General features: G+C 44.8%; 1 protein-coding gene across 4 annotated transcripts in view; it reads left to right on the forward strand.

Annotated features, from left to right (window-relative positions):
* Farp1 (FERM, ARH/RhoGEF and pleckstrin domain protein 1) overlaps positions 1 to 21,334 on the forward strand; it is a 266,129-nt gene that overhangs the window by 189,692 nt on the left and 55,103 nt on the right. For all 4 annotated transcript variants that reach the window (XM_036199556.1, XM_036199554.1, XM_036199558.1 and 1 more), the window contains exons 5-11: positions 413 to 491; positions 8,095 to 8,192; positions 11,029 to 11,143; positions 11,954 to 12,101; positions 15,517 to 15,612; positions 17,017 to 17,180; positions 20,750 to 20,818. In XM_036199556.1, coding sequence (XP_036055449.1) covers positions 413 to 491; positions 8,095 to 8,192; positions 11,029 to 11,143; positions 11,954 to 12,101; positions 15,517 to 15,612; positions 17,017 to 17,180; positions 20,750 to 20,818 — 769 coding nt within the window. The remainder of the gene's footprint in view (positions 1 to 412; positions 492 to 8,094; positions 8,193 to 11,028; positions 11,144 to 11,953; positions 12,102 to 15,516; positions 15,613 to 17,016; positions 17,181 to 20,749; positions 20,819 to 21,334) is intronic.

Raw genomic sequence — 21,334 nt, forward strand, 5'->3', positions numbered from 1 at the left:
AGATGATTTGAGGCTACCCAAGGAGAAAGGGAGCTGGCCTGCAAAGTGTGGTGGCATTTGCCTTTGACCCCAGCAATCAAAAGTCAGAGGCAGGCAGATCTCTATGAGTTTGAAGGTTGCGGGAGCTACATGGTAAGCTCCTGCTTAAAACAAACAACAAACCATAAACATCTGGTGAAACACCACTGACTAGTGTAAAAACCGTTGAATGTGTGCAGAATTCTTGTCAGTCCTTTCTTAGAACACTGATTTCCTATCTGAAGATGTGTGTGTTAGCAGCTGTGGCTGTTCTGGATAGCTGGGAGGTGGTGGCCGGACTCCGGGAACCGTGGAGCGACAGTGATAAGCCTCTTTCGTGACTTTGGAAACACTAATCAGTACACACCTTAATGGTTTGTGTTGTTCTTTTCAGGGCCAAAGCATGTTGTTGTTAAGTTCGTGGTGAAATTCTTCCCACCTGACCACACACAACTCCAAGAAGAACTCACAAGGTTAGTAGCTGTCGACTAGACATTTTTCACTGTAGTGTATAGCAGAAAAGCGAACACTAATTTTTAATCGACTAGACAGTTCTGTAATGTTTATTTGACCACATCTCTTCCATGCTTAGCGGTTTAGCCTTTCTCTTTTCCATCTTTGCCTACAGAATGAAGGAGCCTGGTTTCTTTCTGGCTGATTATGAAGTAATGTGGCCTTACCTGTCATATCCCCACCCCTGACGCAGGCATTTTTAGGATTTCTTGTGTGAGACCATTCTGAATTCTGTTGAGAGTGCTTCAGAGGATCTGCATTCAGTTCCCAGCACACACATTGGGCAGCTCACAAACACCTGTAACTCCAGCTCCGTGAGACCTGATGCCCTCTTCTGGCTTCTCTGAGTAGCTTCACACATGTGGCATACACACACACACACACACACACACACACACACACACACACACACAGGGTGTGGAGGGGATTTTAAAAAAATAGAGATGCATCTTCTTTGCTGCTATGGGTAGGTAAATTTGACAAATCCTGTCATTTTCTTTGAAAATGTGGCCAGGTGGAAAGTGTTGGGTCAGATGTGACATGACTACATGCCAGCTATGGCTGTGAAGTTACTTTATTCTCTCTGCCACTATTGACTGACCCCCCAGTAATCCAGACAATAAACTTCCTCATCCAGAGTCATTCTAAGAATTTTTCATTATGACACACAGAGTGACTAGAATCCAGTAGGGTCATTATAAATGTTCAGGCTCATCCTCATCGTCACCACCCTCCTCACGGCCATCTCAGGGTGGCCATCATTGTCTCCATCTTCTCCGTCCCTGTTACTGCTCACTTTACAGTGTGGGACAGAGCAGGCAACCCTCCGATAGAGCGGCACTGACAGCAGCATAAGGCCCCCGCCCTTCCACACTTGCCCTCCTCTGCTCTGCCAGTCTGACTGGCCAAGTTCTCGTCACACATGCCTTCCAAGCTATGACTTACTGAAACCAAGGCCACCACGCCTTCCTCATCACTCACAGTACAGAGCACAGGGTCCGGAGTGACTGACATTCATTTATCAAATCAGTGGAGACGTGATTTACTTACAAGTATTTATTGCGTGTGCTCTGTATTCAAAGCCTTATCCTGTGTTCTGGAAATATAATGATGAAAAGTCTTGTGTCTCCTGAAAATGGAAAGTGATTACACACAAAACAAAATATCCGACATCAACAAATGCTCTTGAGGTCATCGAAGTAGAATCGTGTGATAGGAAACGGTAACAGTAGGTTGCTAAGTCTGAGTTCATCTCGAGGATGTGGTGTGAGGTATGAATTGTTTTCTGAATAGGAACTTCACAGAGAGAAGAAAAAGCACAGTGCCCATGACAGGAACAAACACTGTTCATTCAAATCCTTGATGGCTAGAGAGGCAGGGATATGGGGCGTAAACATGGCTGTGAGAACCCGTCCCAGTGATAGGTAGTATTGAAAAAGGAGCTGCCCTGGGGATGCTGGAGTGTGGGCTGAAAGTCTCATGGGATCCAGTGAGCAAGCAGTTTCCATGTCCATCTGTGTGATGGCTTTGATCAACTAGACAGTAGAAACAGTGAACATACCAAGAAGTGGTCGTGTTTGGAATGTGTGGAGCTGCTGACCCCGGCATGGCGATGAGTTAGAAGTGGAGTCTTAGCAAAGCAGACCGGCACTTAGATTTGAGCAACTAAGTGGGTTGTATTGGTGGTTACTGAAACAGAAGAGCAAGGGTTAAAGGGCAGTGGCACATCAGGAGAGGCAAAGTCAGGGCTGGCTCTGGACAGACAACATTTGAAGCACCTGTGACCAATCATGTGGCTGTTTCAAGAAGGACACCACAGACGTGTCTTTGATTTCCACAGAGAGGTATAAAAAAGGCTTTTCCACTAACTCAGGTTTTATGAATGAGTTACCCCCATCTACTCCAACATCCGCAAACGAGCGAAGGAGTTGAAAGCACCCTGAGTGGGTCAAAGCCACCAGCCACCTGGGAACTATGGTGGATAGGCTTTAGTTGAGGAGCACCAGCCAGGGCCGAGAACTAAGTCACAAGATGCCCAGAGCCTACCGCAGAGCGTCGTGCGGTGTCTTCACTGGGCTTCCCATCTCCCAGTTTCTAGGGCAGGAACGCAGGCTGAAATAAGCCTAAAGCCAGCCCTAGCTGGAGATGGCTGGCAGCATGCCTTGCCCGCCTGTCAGTCACTGGCCCCTTTCCTGCTTTGAAAATCAGAAGCAGGAATCTCTATTTCCCATCAGAAGTTCTCACTTTACCGTCATTTCGCCTCTTTGTGATTTTAATGTATCGTTGTCTTTAGAGTTTCGGGTTTTTGGATGTTATGTTTTGATCTTTATTCTAAAAGTCCATACATCTTGTTACCATTAGGCCAAGTATGCCTTTTGGTTTTTTGTTGTTTTGGGGTTTTCTTTGTTTTTGTTTTGGGTTTTGGGGGGGTTTATTTTCTGTTTGTTTGTTTTGCCAACTTATCTGTCAAGACTTATAAACCCTTTAAGCTACATGATCTCTGTTAGATGGATGCCATAGGTTTTGTTTTTGGTTCCCAACATGAACCAATATATTAAGGATGTTTTCCAGAAATCCCATTCTTTTGGCTTGATACTGAACAAAATTGATCTGAGTTTTCTATAAATCTCCATCATTGTCAACACAGTTTGACATCTTGAGAACCCACTGTATGAAACTCCCACACCCTCAAATTCCTACATAAGGAATACCATGATGGCAACTACTGAGACTTTAGACACTTGCCTGTGTTGGGTGGTAAGGAAGGATGTTAGAGTTTTGCGGGAGGGCCATGTGGCCAGGAGCCCAGAATATAGCAAAGCTTCTGCTATTAGTAGGATGTCAGTCAGTCTAGCTTTGCATTAGGATGTGGGGCCTCCAAGAATAGCATTTTTATAGATAGAAGATTAAGTTGCATGTTGCTCTCAACAGGAAGCTGGATTCCTTTCTGTTTATTAAACTGTAGAGTCAGTTGTCTGGACACTAGTGCCCAGGCTTCTAGAAAAGACCTGCTTTGGAGGTACATGTTGAAAACAGTAGCCAGAGGCTCTTGAATAAGAATCCCTAGCCGTTTTTTCTCCTGTCATTTAAAGATAGTTTACATGTGTGAGCATCTTACCTGGATGATCGTCTTACCACATGTGTGCCCAGTGCCCTCGGAGGCCCGAGGCAGGCATCAAATCCCCTGAAACTGGAACTTCAGGTGGTTGTGAGCTGCTCTGTGGCTGCTGCCTTGGACCCAAGGCCTCCGCTAGAGCAGCAAGCACTCTAGACCACTGAGCCGTCTGCCCGTGCTACCCCTGTCCCCAGCTTTGCTTTGCCCTTTTCTCTGTGTGTCCGTCTATCTTCAGTAAGACCAGTTCCTCTTCTCAGCCAAAAGATTCTACCAGAATTCTGTCGCAGACTGTTTGCAAAAGTTCCCATTGACTGACAGGAAGTCTAAATAATTTACTTAGAAAAGGAAGACTGTTAAGACTTTCCAAATGAAATAAACCATCAATGTGTTGCAAACAGGGTTTTGAAGCAGGGGACTTGTATGTGTGATGTGGGCACATAGACTCCAAAAGCAAAGGCCCTCTGGTCATCCTTGTCTCACTGTCCGAGACACAGCCCGTTCCATTGGAAGCATTTTGTGTTATTGTTATCACCATTTAACTGAATTTAGTTCTTACTAAGAGTTGGCCCTGGCTCCCGCAGGCTTGATTGGAATTGCTTCCATTTATAGTCCCAGAGGTGTTAATAAGTCTCTGACAGCAAGAACAGCCAGTGCATTCTGCTTACAGCTCGTGTGCTTAGGAAAGGCCATGGTGTCAGTCCGAGGAAGCTGTTTCTCTTGTTACCCCAGCCTGGGAACAGAGGCTAGCATAGCTAGAAGGTGACACGTTCTCACAGCCTTCAGAAAAACATGTGCCCACCACATACTGTATACACTTCCAAGGGCCTCTGTTGTCACGCGTCCCTATTGGGGTTGTCACCCAGTACCCACAAAACCTGTTAGACTCTGGCCAGAAATATGTCCCAAAGCACTTCTCTGTGGACACACAGTTCCTTGTGTTTGAGTTGATAAATTATTCAAAGTGCGATGCTTTTACCACATTGAGAGTGAACTGCAGTATGGGTCAGCATTAAGGCCCACAGCTCTGTGAAGTGTTGGGTTCAGTGAGCAGTCACCACTGCCTGATCCAGAAAGATGAGGCCAACCCTTCCCCAGGAACCCCTGTGCTCATGCACAGGCCGTTTTATGCTCCCCACTTTTCTTCCCTGGGATTTTCTAGTGAGAGGCGGGAGGCGGAGGTGGAGCACACAGACAGGACACGCGTGAAGGAAGGACACTTGTAAAGACCCCGGTTGTCAGCTGCTGGGTCTCCAGAGCTGCGGTTTCATCTTCACCCATGTAGTTACCACAGTGTTTCCGTTCTTTTTCTTTATCCAGTTTTTTGCATTTTTAGTTGTTAATAATGAAATGTCTTCAGCAATTTAAAGAAGATTGGTTGTTATTTTTTATTGAATTGTTAGTTACTTTCTCCCCGCGGATTACCTTATCTGATAAATTTGTTCTTTGACAGTTTCATGCTTGTGTATAATATGCATTCTGACTGTCCCCACCCCCTCTTACACCCTCCTACCCGTCAGTCCAGCACCCCAAGTCCCTTTTCCATATTTGTGTCATTTAGGGCATTCCTGTTTGTTTTGTGCGTGTGAATGAGAGAGCAAGAGAGACTACACACACACACACACACACACACACACACACACAGAGTTTAACCGGAGTTGTCCACGTTTGGAACAATCCATCGTCCATGGTGAGCCTGGTATACTGTCCGTATACCATCTAGACTCACTACTGTATATCATCTAGTTGTATGGAAATCTAGGTAGTTGATGCTGTTAATGGCCTTTTTCTTTTCTTTTCTTTTCTTTTCTTTCCTTTTTAAGAATTAATTAGCATGTAGTTTAGTAGCAGAGCACCAGCCTTATGTATAAAGCATCACGTGCTGCGATAAAGCACCAAGGCCAATGCAACTTAGAGAAAAGAGTTTATGGTTGCAGATGGTTAGAGGCCGTGATGGCTGAGCAGAGGCTTCAGTGGCAGGTGGCGGCTGAGCAGCAGGCTGAGAGCTCACGTCTTGAAGCACAAGCAAGAAGCCAAAATGGTGACCTTGAAATGTCAACAGTCTTTACACTCTCAAAACCCATCCCCCAGTGACGGACTTCTTCCCCAAGGCCACACCTCCTAAACCTCCCCAGCAGCACCATGAACCGGTAACCAAGCATTCAAACCTGAGCCTCTGGGGGCCATTCTCATCCAAACCACCACAACTAGCATTGGTGAGACCTGAGGTTCCACTCCAACACCATGAAAATATAATAAAGCTATCTTTTGTTTCCAGAGTAGAACTGTACGTTATAGAAAGCTAGAACATTTAATCAAGACTGAGAACATAGGAATAGTTCACCCTCTTGTATATCACATTAGCATGGTATCCTTTCTGATTTTTTAAAATGTATATGTGTACTTTTCTTGTTATATATTACCTTCACCGAACTCAAATTTCCCAACTTCCCCTTGAAGTTCCCCCCACCCCCCAGAGCTGAGGACCCAACCCAGGGCCTTGTGCTTGCTAGGCAAGTGCTCTGCCACTGAGCTAAATCCCCAACACCCACCCACCCCCACTGTTCCGTTCTTTATGTCTGTGTTTTCTAAATTAAGACTCAGTGGGTAGTGGTACTTTAATCTCAGCAATTGGGAGGCAGAGGCAGGCAGGTATCTGAGTTCAAGGCCAGCCTTGTCTACATAGTGAATTATAGGCCATCTGAGGCCATAGTGAGGCCCTGTCTCAGAAAAGGGGGGCGGGGGTAGGACTCAGACTTGGTGACTGGTTCTGCTGCTGGTCACTCGTCCTGGGCCTCTCTCAGTCCAGCACAGGCCTTCACTTTCCATGTGATGCTAGTTTCCCACTACAAAATTCCGTGCCTCCTGGATCCATCATGTTGCTTCCTCTTGGTGTGTCTTGCTTATTCTTCCAAACTTACATAGCCTTAAGAACTGGAAATTTGTTCTAAAGGCTCTGTGGGCGCAAACATTTTTTTGCCAGAATCTATTGTCAGTGATATGATATAAGCTTCATAACGATGCTAAGATTATTCATTAGAATGAGGAGGTGACATTCTGATCTTTCCATTGGGAAAGAAATAACACCTCTTCAGGCCGTCTCCTACACACAGCCTCCTGAATGATTTTTGTACCACCAGCTGGCAGTTCTTACCAGTGTGGATTCCTTTAGAGGTTGTTGAGAGAGGATCTCTGGCCTCTTATCATCTCTCTGGTCTTGTCAAGTCAAACTCCGCTGTCTGCTTGGGTTCTTTGTCCGTCCTAAACTATACAAGTGTGACCATATGTGTGGTCTTTGCCTTCAGCCACCACTTACTTGTGTATGTTGTTGGTATTTTTAGAGTATCTTTTATTTATTTGACAGTCTCATACACGGACACAGTGTGTCTTGATCCTATCTACCCCAGCTCCTCCTGTGTACTCCCCCAGTGCCCTCTCACATACCCCTTCCCACCTCAGGTCCTCTTGGGGGTTTTTGTTGGGGCTTGGATTTCTTTTCTTTTTGTTTGTAAGTCACTGAATCCAATTAGTGCTGCCTACTGAGATGTTGACTGGATTTTCCAGCTTGACCTTGTACAGGAAGCAACAGTCACAGTGAGTGAGTAGTTCATTAATGCAAAAGCCATGGCATGTTCAACTCAGTATTTCACAGCCCTCCTCCTCCTCCTCCTCCTCTGACTCGTTTGGCCCCTGTGGCGTTGCCTGAGTCTCGGCGTGGGGATGATGATGTGCAAGTCCTATTTAGGGGGAGCACTCAGTGGCCACTCATTTTCATCAGCCTTTCCTCTGGCCCAGGCTGAGAGGAACTATGCATATAAACATAAATATTTAGAAGACATTTTTATGACACATCCATTTAGTGAGGCAACAGCACTAGTAGCTCCCCTCCTAGGTTCCTCAGGTGGTAAGCTCTGCCCCAGCTTTGCAGTGCTGGGTAGGAGTCCCTCCTATAAAGCAGGCTTCAGATCAACCACCATATTGTCATGTCACCAATGCACCAATCACTGACCTGCTTTTGGCTAGGGAGTTCTATGAGTACATCGTGGAATGTGATATATTAAAATTTTTTGTTCTTCACCAACCCCCAATCACTGTGGATTCATGAACTTTCGTTAACTCATAGTTTATTCATAAACATAATTCAGTAGTTTTTCAGTTTACTTTAATCATTCTTGTTGTGGTCAAGTTGTCACAGATTTGGCTTTGGAGGCCCCTTCAAGGCCCCTTCTGATACAGCATGTTTATGAGGGCTTGCCTCCATGAAAAATTCACAATTCTAAGCTCACCTGTTCCCTTCGCTGCTCTTCAGTTTCTGTAGGCTTTCTCTTTACTTGGTTGACTATACCTTTCTTCAGTTTCTTACTGTGTGTTCAGATCGCCAGGAGGAAGCTGCCTCTGGATGCTGAGCCTCCAGCTGCCTTTTGTGACCCCATCTCTGTTGACCTTTCTAGGTACCTGTTTGCTCTGCAGGTGAAGCAGGACTTGGCTCAAGGCAGGCTGACATGCAATGACACCAGCGCTGCTCTCTTGATCTCACACATCGTACAGTGTAAGTTCTTCTGAGTCCTTTGAGAATCCTGTTGGAATCACACAGAGGTCTGATTGAGAAGTCACTCGCACACAGAAACATGGCTAAGAATATCTGTCATTTCTGCTGTTACCGTGGATGCCCTAGTAAAACAGAGACACTAGCTTCATAATGACATAGTCTCACACATGACTTAGGACCGCTGGAATACTAGATTTTTTTTTTTTTAAGGACAGATATACAGTGTTATCTCAGTTGTCTCAAAGGAAAAGCTTGGATGAACACTGGACAGGTGTACCAAATCCACATTATCCTGTTCTTAGATTTAGTATTCATCACTAAATATTCGTCATTAGTGTTAGGACACAAAATGGCTGCAGTTTTCACGTCTGCCCCAAGTCATTCACAGAGGGGGACACTCAGGAAGCAGTTCATTCTACACGCGGGCAGCCATTGCATTTGAGGAGGGCCACAACCAAGTGACCTGGAAGAGACCAGGGTCATGTTACCCCTGATGCCAGAGGCAAACCTGAACCCTTAACTGACCACATCCTCAGGATGGAAGGGAGTTTCTTCGAGCTGAGAATCCCAAACTTAAGTCCCCTACGCAATTCAGAGCTTAGTCTCCACTGCTCTGGTAGTCTCATTTCAGACTCGCCCAGTCACTGAAAGTTATCCCCAGACCAGTATGAGTGCCTTCACATCCTGCGCAGACACACTCAGGACCGTGGAAACCTGACTCACTCACGTACATCTTCCAGCTGAGGCCCAGCGGGAGGAAGCTTTGCCTTCACTTTCTGCTGTCATAGTGTTCAAAAGGACCCGTTCTGTGGCCTGTTTAGTGCCACACTTTTCAAATTCCTATGCCGTCTTTGGTGACTTCACTGTCTAAATTGGCCCCTCACATGACACTGAAGTGCTGCCCTTGTCCCCAAGCGCACTGTGACATATGTTGTAGAGGAAATATGCGTGCTGAATGAGCTTCATTTGGGCATGAGTTCTGTGTGGATGAATCTGGAGTGTGTATTAAACAGCACATCCTTAAATAGAGCCACACAGAAAAACCAAAGTTGGTTCATGCAAATGTCTCAAGTTTTTCAGGAATCTGACCCCAGATTTCCCTTCAGAGCAATAGGCACTGCTTGTGAATTCCATGTTCACAGAGACTTTATAACTCATGATTATCATTTCTAAAGATTTGGTTTTTAATTTATATGCATTTATGTATATGTCACGTGTGTGGGTGCCCATAGAGGCCAAAGAGAACATAAAATCCACTATAGTTATAGGTGATTGTGAGCCTTCTGATGTGGGGGGTCTAAACTCAGATCCTCTGAAAGAGCAATAGGTGCTCTTAACCGCTGAGCCATCTCTCTGCCTCTATTTATTTTTATTTTATGAGTATTTGCCTCCAAGTGTATATGTATACCATATGCATGCCAGGTATCCACAGAGGCACCAACACTACATAGGATGCCCTGGAATTACAGGTCATTGTGAGCTGCCAAGTGGGTTCTGAGAACTGAATCCAGGTCCTCTGCAAGAGCAGTAAGTGCTCTTAACCACTGAATCATCTGTCCAGCCCCTGTGTCTATCTTGAATAGTAGGAATCAACTGTGCTTTCTCAAGACCGGATAGAAGAAACTGGGAAGAGATCAAAGCTTCCATTCAGGCCACTGATGACCATGTCTGCAGGCCAAGGCACCCTTCAGCTTTGTGCACCATCTTCTGTGATGGAATGGGGATTCAGTCCAGAAAAGGTAGTTAGGGAACACGGTCACCAGTTATGGCAGAGTCAGCCAGTAAGTGAGGGGTTCATCCAGGTGTGGCTGGGTGAGCTGCTTTCCCCAGGCACAGAGCCCTGGTCAAGATGCTACATTCTAGTAGCTTGTTACATAGGTAATTGGGTACATGGGAAAGGCATGTGTCAGGAGTCTGACAGACATTTGCTCGCAGGTGCCCAAGGCACAGTTGTTTAAGGCTCAGGGCCAAATGTGTCCATGGTACAGCAATTTCTAGACACATGTTGAGGTTGCACAAGAAAACCCATGGTGTTGCCTGTGGATGAAAAAATCTGCACAGTTGCAGTCTGACCTGTTATCTCTGACAATGTAAGAAATTCGGTAGACTCTTAGGATAAAATAACAATTAAAAGGCCACATTGAGTTGTTTCCTTTTCTTCCCTTTGGTATCTCTCCTGTGACAACAGATTTGGGTTGTTATTACATGTAAGAGTTTCAACAGCTGGTTTTGAGAAGTCCCGAAACCCCTGGGTCTGTTTACACTGAGTCATTGGACAATCACCCAGATGTAAAGAATGTATCCTGAGAAGGGAAGAAAGAGGGATGACTCCCAGTGTCCCGTCGCATGGCGGGACAGATGTGGTTGACAACCGAATGCTTCAAAGTCACTATGAGATAGAATTTGGAAGGTTTCGCAAAAAAAGAAGTGATGAATGTCTAAGCTGATGTGTTCACCAGTGACCCTGATGATTCCACTACACACTGTACATCTGTTTCAAAATGCCACACTGTACCCTGTTGGTGTGTGTGAGTACCATGTGTCAAGATAACATTAAAACAGAAGAGAAGCCAGAGTATGTGTGACTAAAAGATGGATAGTTGTGAAGTTTTCTTCACAACTACTAGCGTCAAGGAGAGGCAGACGTCACTTTCCACATTGCTCTGATTGTGAAATACGCTCCCACCCCCACTCTGAGGTTGAGGCCTCATCACGGTCCCCACCAACTGTGCTCATCCTATGCTACCTGTCAGCTTTGGGTTTGCTAGCCAGGATAAGAACACATTCTGAACAGTTTATCCTGTGTGGCCTATTGTTCTTTTCTGTTTCTTTGTAGCTGAGATTGGGGATTTTGATGAAGCATTGGACAGAGAACACTTAGCAAAAAATAAGTACATACCTCAACAGGATGCACTAGAAGACAAAATCGTGGAGTTCCACCATAGCCACATGTGAGTTGCGTGCATGGATTCCTGTTACCCTTCAGTTCTTGCTTTCTGCCTCCTGGCACATGGATGTGCCTGTGCACATGCGTGTGCGCGCGCATGCGTGCGCACACACACACACCCCTGTTGTGTGACATAGAACAATGGCTGAAGGAAGGGGTACAGAGTTTCACTGAGGTGTTGTCCATTTTGGACTCTCAAAAAAACTGTAGAGGTGAGAGTTTGAGACCCTGTCTCTGAGACAGAGCGACCCTAGGATGTAGAGGAGTGTGCAAGACTTGAGGAACATCCGGTAATCAACAGAGCCAGGGGACATGTGTCAAGCAGGCACAAGGTTAAATATGGGAAAACTGCAGAACTCTTGGGATTGCCCCACTTTGGGTCTGGTTTGGTCAGGAGAATATTTTCAAAGGACACTCAGCACCTTTCCTTTTGTGGCTCAGAGGCAGACGTTTGCACTTGGTGATGGTAGGAGAGGCCTTGCATTCTGCTTGCAAGTTCAGCTTACCTAAACTGGCCAAAAACTTGCTTACCACAATAGTGTTTTACTTTTGCATGACCTGGAGAAAACAGAGATCCTAAAAAAGCTGGGTGGCATGGAGATGTGCCGTGGGGTTTTGTGTTACCCTGGTAATAGGGCTTCTGTCCTCACTGTGAGGCTTCGGGGTCAGCAGGTGGAGGCTGGGTGCCATCTGATCGGGCAGCCCTGCTGCTTGCCGTGAAGTGCCTTTTATTTCCCAGGAGAAGCTGGTGAATCTGAAATTAATAGACACGGGGAACTCAAATCCCCAGCCTTTCTCTTCCCTCCTTTGTCAGTGGACAAACCCCGGCAGAGTCAGATTTCCAGCTCCTGGAGGTGGCCCGTCGGCTGGAGATGTACGGAATCCGGTTGCACCCTGCCAAGGACAGGGAAGGCACCAAGATCAACCTGGCTGTCGCCAACACAGGAATTCTAGTGTTTCAGGTGTGGAGAACACAGCGCCTTTCCCTTGGTGAGGGGGGGGGGGGGGAATGGGCTCTTCCCCCAGGTTCATGTGGGTGGCAGGCTAAGGCCTCTGGTGGTTATTTCCAAGTGAACAAGAAAACATAAAGTCACCCAGACCTTCAGCTTCTACAATATTTGTTTGTTTATCCTCTGGTCTCCGCATTCTTCCATGTCCTGCTTGGAGACTCCACATTAGAGATTTGTTTAGGTTTAATAGATCTTTTAGAGCATAGAACCTGATGACTCCCAATAGGCCCGTGCTGAGAATACAGTATACAGGAATGGTGATCTCAGATCCCTAATAAATGCCTTCCGTACTTGGAGGTGACATCTTGACACTTAGTTAAAATTTGATCCTTTTGTTTTTGGGTTTTTTTTTTTCCTTTCAAATTTATTTGTGTTTGACCAGCTTATTTGGGACTTCAGTATACCCAGTTTTAAAAGCACATGTGCTTTAGAGAAAGAACAGCCCTACAATGAACAGTTCTCAGCAAGACAGTCTCTGTCCCTACATTCTTAACCTGTCCTGTTCTTAAAGGCATGTTCTTAAAGGAGGCTCTTCAGCATGCGTGCTGTCCTGCCCAGTGTGGGGTGGCTTTAGACCGGTATTTCTCTCTTCGCTGTCCTTGCGGTGTGACTCCTTCGTGCCTGCCCACAGTTAGCGTGCAGCTACGTAGAGTCGTTTACTTAGGCATTTGGTTCTTGTGAAACACAATAATGAACGCCCTTGTATTGATGACCCCTTTTCTGTTATGCAGAACCACCCAAGCTAGTTGGAAGGAGAGAGGTCTGTGGAGTCCCAGTTTGATGAAGTAGACTTCCAAAGAGCACACCACAGTCGCGATCCCTCTCTCGACATCCTTCACCATGGAGGAAAGTGTCACAAAGGCTAGAGCACATACCAGAGGGAAAGACCACAGCCCCCTGGTCTCCTGAGAACTATTAATCCCCTCCAAAGGCACACCCTTATTCCTAAGGACCACTCACTAGAACCCATGTTTTAACATTGCCACACTGGTGACCAACCCTAACACATAAACCTTTAGGGGACGCACTTAAACTGAGTCCAAACCTGATCCCTCCCTAAATGCTTCCACAGTCCATTTCTTTAAGCATAGCAGGACAGGAGCAGTGAGATCTGTCCATAGGTAAAGGCACCTGCCACCCAGCCTAAGCCCAGAGTTCAATCCCAGGGTCCGGTAGCAGCCGCCTACCTCCCTGCACTGTCCACGGACCTCCACATCTCGTGTGTGCCCCTCCCACACATAAGTCAAGAAATGCAATTTCAAAATAAAAAATAAACATAGTAGGTAGTCTATATTTGAGTGGTTATGTAGAAAGCTCCTACCTGTTGAAATTGTGTAGTTAGAGTTTTCCTGCCTGGCCCAGTCAGGACAAATCTCTCTTACCCGCCAGTCCTATAGTCGCTCAGACCCAACCAAGAAAGCACACAGAGACTTACATTGTTTAGAAACTGTATGGCCATGGCAGGTTGCTTGTTATCTATTTCTTTTATCTTAAACTAACCCATTTTTGTTAGTCTATACTTTGCCACATGGCTCGTGGCTTACCAGTGTCTTTACATGTTGCTTCTCATGGCGGCGGTAGGCGGTGTCTCTTCCAGCCTTCTACTTCCCAGCATTCTCTTCTCTCTTGTCCCGCCTATACTTCCTGCCTGGCCACTGGCCAATCAGAACTTTATTTACACAGAGCGATATCCACAGCAAAATTGGTCAGATTTTGCTCCGGTTTAAAGATGTAAATATATGCACAGCATGAATGCTTTTGTGAGCATCAAGTTTCGCTTATTCCATGAGCTGGAGAAGGAGGCAGCTCAGTTGGTAAAGTACTTGTCACACAAGCATGGAGATCTGAGCTCGCAGGCACCTACTTAAAAAGCTGGTGTCATGCATCTGAAACCCTACCCCTGGGGAGGAGACAGGAGGAGGGTTCCTGGAGCCATCCAAGTCAGTGAGCTCCAGTTTTAACAAACCCTGTCCCCGTGACCTCTGGCCTGTACATGCAAGTTCGTTCTCTCTCTCTCTCTCTCTCTCTCTCTCCCTCCCTCCCTCCCTCCCTCCTTCTAGTCTTTCTCTCACATACTACACACACACACACACACACACACACACACACACACACACACACACACACACACACACACGCACACACACACATACACACATATACATATATACGTACACTCATACATACACACACACTTGTACATATACATACTCTCGCACACTCATAAACTCACACGTACTCACACACAAACCTACACACATGAGTTGTAGCAGTTCCCCATTCTTGAATCGTGTCTGTTCATGGCACACGCTGAATATCACCCAGTCACGGCCTGACCAATTGGGGCTTGGGTCTCATAGCTGCTGTCAGCAAGAATGTTTTAAAGAGCAGGATGTTATCTGAGGAAGAACTGCTCCCCACGCTTTAACCTACACAAATAAGTCACAAATACCTGATTTTAAAGAGCAATAAACCAACAAACTTTTAACAAACCAGGCAGTGGTGGCGCACGCCTTTAATCCCAGCACTCAGGAGGCAGAGGCAGGCAGATCTCTGTGAATTTAAGGCCAGCCTGGGCTACAGAGTGAATTCCAGGACAGCTAGGGCCACACTGAGAAACCCTGTCTTGGAAAAACAATTTTTTTTTAAAGGAAGAAAAAAAGAAAGAAAAGATAAAAGAACAGTAAAACCCAGTGTTTTGTTATGACCATTAAATTTCAAAACTAAACCTTTAAATGTTTCTAAAAGTCACAAAGAGAGGAAAGAAGTACCATGATTGAATTCATGTGCTTTGTGTATATTTAATATGATCAAAATATTAAAAATTGCTAGACAATTTAGTTGTATACAAAAAGGAAGTGTCGTAGAATTAATCTTGTAGCCCGTGCCTGATTTTTCTGTTCCTACCACTTTGGATGACAGGGCATGTTGTTCACAGGGCTTTATTTATATTTACATATACATGTTTTAGTTTCCATTTCTGTGAAATGAAGATAATAAATCCATCTCCCTGAGTTCTGTGTGTGGTCTGATGAGATCCAGTCTAAAAATCCCTTAGTACAATACCTGGCCCTCCATGAGAGACGGTTATTATCGGTGTGGTGATTGTCATGGTTTCATTTTTATTTATCTTTTCATTACCTTAACCAGTGTCTTCCCTACATGAAGGCAGACATGGTTTGAATGCCAAATTCTATAATTAGTGAGAAGTAACAGTGTAAGAGCATCCAGTAGACATAAAGCCTGGGAATCATCCATCAAAGGCTTTTTCTGCGCGATTGACCTGACCCTCAACCTTCTGCCTGGGGTTCCCATGTGCCTTGTGTGCATGGCCTGGATCAGCTCATGGGTTGCTCTCTTTTCTCAGGGTTTCACGAAAATCAATGCTTTTAACTGGGCGAAGGTACGGAAGCTGAGCTTCAAAAGGAAGCGCTTTCTTATCAAGCTCCGACCGGATGTAAACGTAAGTCACTCAGGAACATAAATTGTGAAGACCAGCTGAGCTGTGAGTGGAGCAGGCTCTCCCAGCAGCCTGTAAAGATGGACTGGGGAGACTCGTGCATCCAGAAGCTTAGGAATGCTCTTGCTATCCTCTGGGTTCTGGGAGGAAGGATAAAAAGGATATATACCTAAGGTGAAGACCCTTTCCTTTCCTGACAAACAACTGGAGCCATGCTATAGCTCCATATCCACCCTGTGGCTCGGCCCTGGGACCCAGGTCAGCATTCTGCCATATCTGCCTGGCTATCCTCACCACTTAGAAGCAGTCCTGACTTGCTTGTTCCTGGTGTTTCCTTACACTTTTAGGGAGCACATAGGCTAAATGTATCACTTTCAGTTCCCACAGAACCCCTAAAGGTGTCGCCTACCCCGGGATGGGTACCAGAAAGAGAATAGTATCTTCTTCTTCTGCGAAAAGCCACACAGGAGATGCACAATACATCCCTGATGGCTGTCCCCATCCAGAACTGAGTCCTTTATCCCATGGGGCAGGGGGTGACCAGGGCAGTCTAGGTTTGGAATTCAGATGCAGTGTGTTGAGTGGATTAATAGCCCTGACTGGGAAGCAAATCCCTCAATCAATGATTCTCTGTGGGAAAATGCAATTACAGTTCCAGAAGCCAGTTTCTGTGGGAACGACTACAGTGTACACTGTAAGTGGAGTTTGTGCAAACTCCGAGAGCCCCCAAAATAGTCGGAGCTGCTGGGAACGCTGAGGACTCTGGGAGCTTTTGTTTATGTAACATGGCCACTGAAATTGGAAACACTGAGTGTAGGAGTAGAAAATTGCCATATTCCTTCCAGAATCAAAAGACATCTAAGTTTGTCAGCTGAGAGTCATTAATACTTTTGCACTGGGGGCGTGGGGTTGGGGGTGGAGGAGTTCATTTCCTCTGTGGCTCTTGGGGCCACCTGGAGGCTTGTGCCATCCACTATTTTATAAAACAGTGGAATTAAAAGTCAGCCTGGACAGGAGCCATGAGGAAGAAAACAGAAGAGAGGGACACAGCTCAGATATTTTAAGGAAGTGGTGTGTGTTAATACTTGGACTATTTTTAAGGAGGCAGCACAAGCCAAGAAAATGAAGTTTTGTTTATGGATTCTACTAAGAAATGTTATCGCCGCACTTGGTCTATGTGCCTGTTTCCCATTATTTCCCGTAAGGAAGTCTGTTGAGAAGGTGGCTGGAAAGAGACCCTGCCTTGGCATTGGGAACAGCATATTTTGCTCAGTCTTTGAATTAAATATCTTTTAATGAAACACACAGTTATGAGTTTATTGGACATTCATTTCTGTTTTCTCTGCATTTCAACAGAATGATTGTGCATGGTACGGAGAAACTAAAAGCTATATTTCCTCTTTTTAGAGCTCATACCAGGACACCTTGGAATTCCTGATGGCTGGTCGAGACTTCTGTAAGTCCTTCTGGAAAATCTGTGTGGAGCATCATGCCTTTTTTAGACTCTTTGAAGAACCCAAGCCAAAACCAAAGCCTGTCCTCTTCAGCCGAGGGTCGTCATTCCGCTTCAGGTGAGGGTGCCACTTCTCAAGCCCGTTTGCTCTCTATGTGAACATTTTCCTGAGACTTCTCCCATCCTAGCTATTGTGAGTCACAGCAGATAAATAAGGCAAACCATGGTTGGGTGTGTCCAATGGTGGCACTGGCTTGCTTATCCCAGCCAGTATTGGTGAAATTATTAAGGCCACTCCACATAGTTAAAAGGGAGGTTTATTTTGTGGCGTAACTTACAGATGGAGAGATAGGTAGGTTGTAGGGTCTGGCAAAGGTATGGCGCAGTCCAGTGGTGTTCTCTGGAGAACTCTGCTCAGTCTACCTCCAGCGTCCAGGGTCCGGGCACCAAGAGATCCCTCTTATTTGGATCCTGGGTCTTCATCATCCTCTCTCAGCCCCGCCTTGTAGGTGTGACCATTACCGAAGCCTCAGTGGGGGTTGGAACTTCCAGGCCAAGGCTGGGATGGCTACCCACTACATCTCCCCCTTTTGTCTAAATAAAAAGGTTCTAACCTAATACAAGACTATATACAAAGAGATGGTTATCAAATATTGTCCAGGAGTAATGAGGGATAATGACCTAGCTAAGTTGGAACTACAATCAATGCAAACAATATCAAGCAAAAAACACATACTAAAATCCAGATAAGTCTAGAGTGTGGCATGTTACAAAGATCATTCCAAAAGGTGTCCTATCCTAAAGAACCTGAGTCTAATACTTAATGTATTCTATCTAAGATATTATATATGTATATAGACTAAGTTGTAACTATAACTGCTAGTCTTCAACCTCATCAAAGACCTGAGAAGGAATATAATAATACCTGAGAAATGGGAGAAGGATGCAAGCAACTTTCGGGAGTCTTGCAAGAGTAGACAGAGACAGCTGGCAGCCTGGACAGTCACCTAATGTTTTTCAGCATTGTTGGTGCATTCAAATTGGCTACAGGCCTAGAGTATCTGACAGACCATTTTCAGAAGCAGGAATTCTGAAAGACCATCTTACCCTGTCTTGGCAAAGTATGGTGGTCACTTTCCTTGTGTCCTGATTGTCCAGAAAGGACAGCATTTATACTGTCAGCAGTTGAGGCAAGGGCAGTTCTTTGCCCAGTAGGCCATTTTGTGCCAAGAAGACAAACTTCCAAATGGAAATGTCTTAGAAGTCCAACATTCTCTCGGGGTCAAATTGGTGCTGCCAGGAGCAATTGTGTCTCATGTCAACAGAATTTTAAGTTATTTAAATGCCATATTCTCTAGGTCCATGAAGTGTTTGAAGATTACCTGTCCATCTGACCTATGTATTTATAAATATGAATAACCTAACTAACATAATTATAGAGGTGACAAGCATAGGTGACAATAACTCTGTAAGTCTCATCTACCTAAACAACCTAAGGACTAAGGCTTCCTATAAATAAGGCAAACAGTCTGTAAGCAAATGTACAGTAAAAGGACAATGACTTCAAATTGTGACAATACACAAAATATCTTTAACAGAGGTAGGAATGTATAGTGCAATATGCAATATGATAATAATCCTAAATATATATCAGTATACAGAATATCTTAAACAGGAGTAGAACATACATACAGTATGACAGACATAAATTTACATTTGTATCAATATACAAATATTTCAAATAAGAGTAAAAATATTTGTACATTATTGATACAAATACAGTATCGTTGTTATATACAAATTATCTTAAACAGGAATATAAAAATAGTTTGTATTTGTATCAAGATATAAGAATTCATAACAGTGCAAATTATCTAAGGCTGCTATTTTACTAAATTTGTTTACTAATGTATACAATAGTCTACCGTAATATTTTATATCTATCCATTCCATTTGCATCCTTCTCCCATTTCTCAGGTAATATTATATCCTTCTGAGGTTTTTGATGTAGTTGAAGCTAGATAGTTACAATTTTCCTTAGTTATGATAAAAGATAAGTTAGATATGAAACCTTAAACTCACAAATATAAGATAGATATCTTCTTTAATTTTGCTAAATAGACTAGTTATTATAAATAGACTAGATATTATAACAGTAATCCTTGCTTGATAATTGTTTTATTACCTGTAATTTTATAATATGAAAGTTAAAACCTTTCTTTTGGGGAAAAAAAAAAAAAGAAAAGGGGAAGTACTGTGGGATGGTCTGTATGCGAAATGCGTTCCTCTGATTGATTAGTAAATAAAACACTGATTGGCCAGTAGCCAGGCAGGAAGTATAGGCGGGACAAGGAGAGAAGAGAATTCTGGGAAGTGAAGGCTAGGGAGGAGAGAGCTGCCAGCCGCCGCCATGACAAGCAAGATGTAAGGTACAGGTAAGCCACGAGCCATGTGGCAAAGTATAGATTAATAGAAATGGACTGAATGTAAGAGTAAGAGCAATAAATAAACATATTTAATAATAAAAAAAAAAAGAGTAAGAGCTAGACAATGGCAGGCCTGAGCTAATGGCCAAGCAGTTTAAATAATATAAGCGTCTGTGTGTTCATTTTATAAGTGGGCTTCTGGACTGCTGGGGCTTAGTGGGACCTGGAGAAAAGCTCTCCAACTACACGCCAGCTCCGTGTGGGACCTTCCGAGGGTCCGTTTGGACCTTTGGGAATGACTTAGCCAGCTGCCATTCACAGTCTAATCCCAGCATAAGTCTCTAGATGAATTTGTTTATACCATTTAAGAATCTCACACATGAACACAATGGGTTTTGATCAAACCCATGCCTACACTTCCCCTCCAGTTTCTTCTGTACACCGACCACCACTTTTCCTTCCCAGCTTCTCCTAACTCCCTTAAGCCCATTCATTGTGCCCACTTAGCACTGCCCATATGTGGTTGGGTGTAGGACCACCCACTGGAACATGGACAATCTGTAAGAGGCTGTACCTGGAGAAAACAGTTTGTCTCCATCAATTACCTGTAGCTCCTTGTGTGAGTTTGTCTTTTAACAGTTCTGGGGGCTTGAATCCAGGGGCCTTGTGCATTTCAGGCAAGGGTTTTACCATGGAGTCAATCCCCTAGCCATGCTCATTCAGAAAGGAGTTTATTTATAAAAGCAAGTGTCTCATTTGCCTTAAACGTTGCATCATAGACAGGTGCATAGACCTGACCACCTTAGGTTCGCGTTTCCATTTACTTTTCAAACAATAGTGACTTCGTACTGTAAGGAACACTAGTCTAAGTATAGACAGAGAACTAAATTTTCCCCATCCTCACAGATGGACAGACTCCTGAGATGGTGGCCTCACAACCAACCATGGTTAAGTGAGTTTATTTAGTTGAGTGTTTTGTCTTATTATATATAAGGAAAATAGTAAGAGGTCAAGTGGACAGGAACCCTGAGGTTCTTTGGATGCTTTTGTTCTCATCTGCCTGCGAAGATACAGTGTTTTGTTTTGTTTTGCTTTTTTGAGACAGGGTTTCTCTGTGTAGCCCTGGCTGTCCTGGAACTCACTCTGTAGACCAGGCTGGCCTCGAACTCAGAGATCCGCCTGCCTCTGCTGGGATTGAAGGCTCCTAGCAAGAAGATGTGTTTAAATGCAAATGCCTCCATGTTGCGTCTCTTTGTTTCAGTGGTCGGACTCAGAAGCAAGTTCTGGACTATGTTAAAGAAGGAGGCCACAAGAAGGTTCAGTTTGAAAGGTAAGGCACTTCTTCTAGCCAGTGCCATTCTCTCTGAGTAACAAATACTTCTTCATCCAGCCCGGGTGAGATTATGGTCAACCACACAGTCAACCTCAGCAAGTCGAGGGTTGGACAAGAACATTTTAGGACCCTGGGTACTCACTCAAGACAGAAGGAGGTGGGAATACAGGGTCAGGTGAGGGGGGGAGAGCTTATGGGCAGCTGAGTGGGCCCAGTGTCTTACAGGCCTGTTCTGACCCTCAGGAGTCCTTACATGCTTGAGGATGTGACTTGTGAATGGTTCTGTTAACTTTAGTTAGGTAAGGTTGGGAGAGAACCTGCAGGATGTATGGCGATTGCGGTTTGCTGTGGATGCTGTGGCTCCAGTATTTGCCAGACTCTGCCCAGGACCCCTTGCTTCACGCTGGCTGTGTGACCAGTGGTCAGTGGTGGTTTATTCTCTGCTTAAACATGGAGACCCTGAGACTGACACACAGAGTTAGTAGTAGCACAGGTCTCCTAACTGGAAAGGAG

This window comes from Onychomys torridus, chromosome 9, assembly GCF_903995425.1.
Source record: "Onychomys torridus chromosome 9, mOncTor1.1, whole genome shotgun sequence".
Classification (NCBI taxonomy): domain Eukaryota; kingdom Metazoa; phylum Chordata; class Mammalia; order Rodentia; family Cricetidae; genus Onychomys; species Onychomys torridus.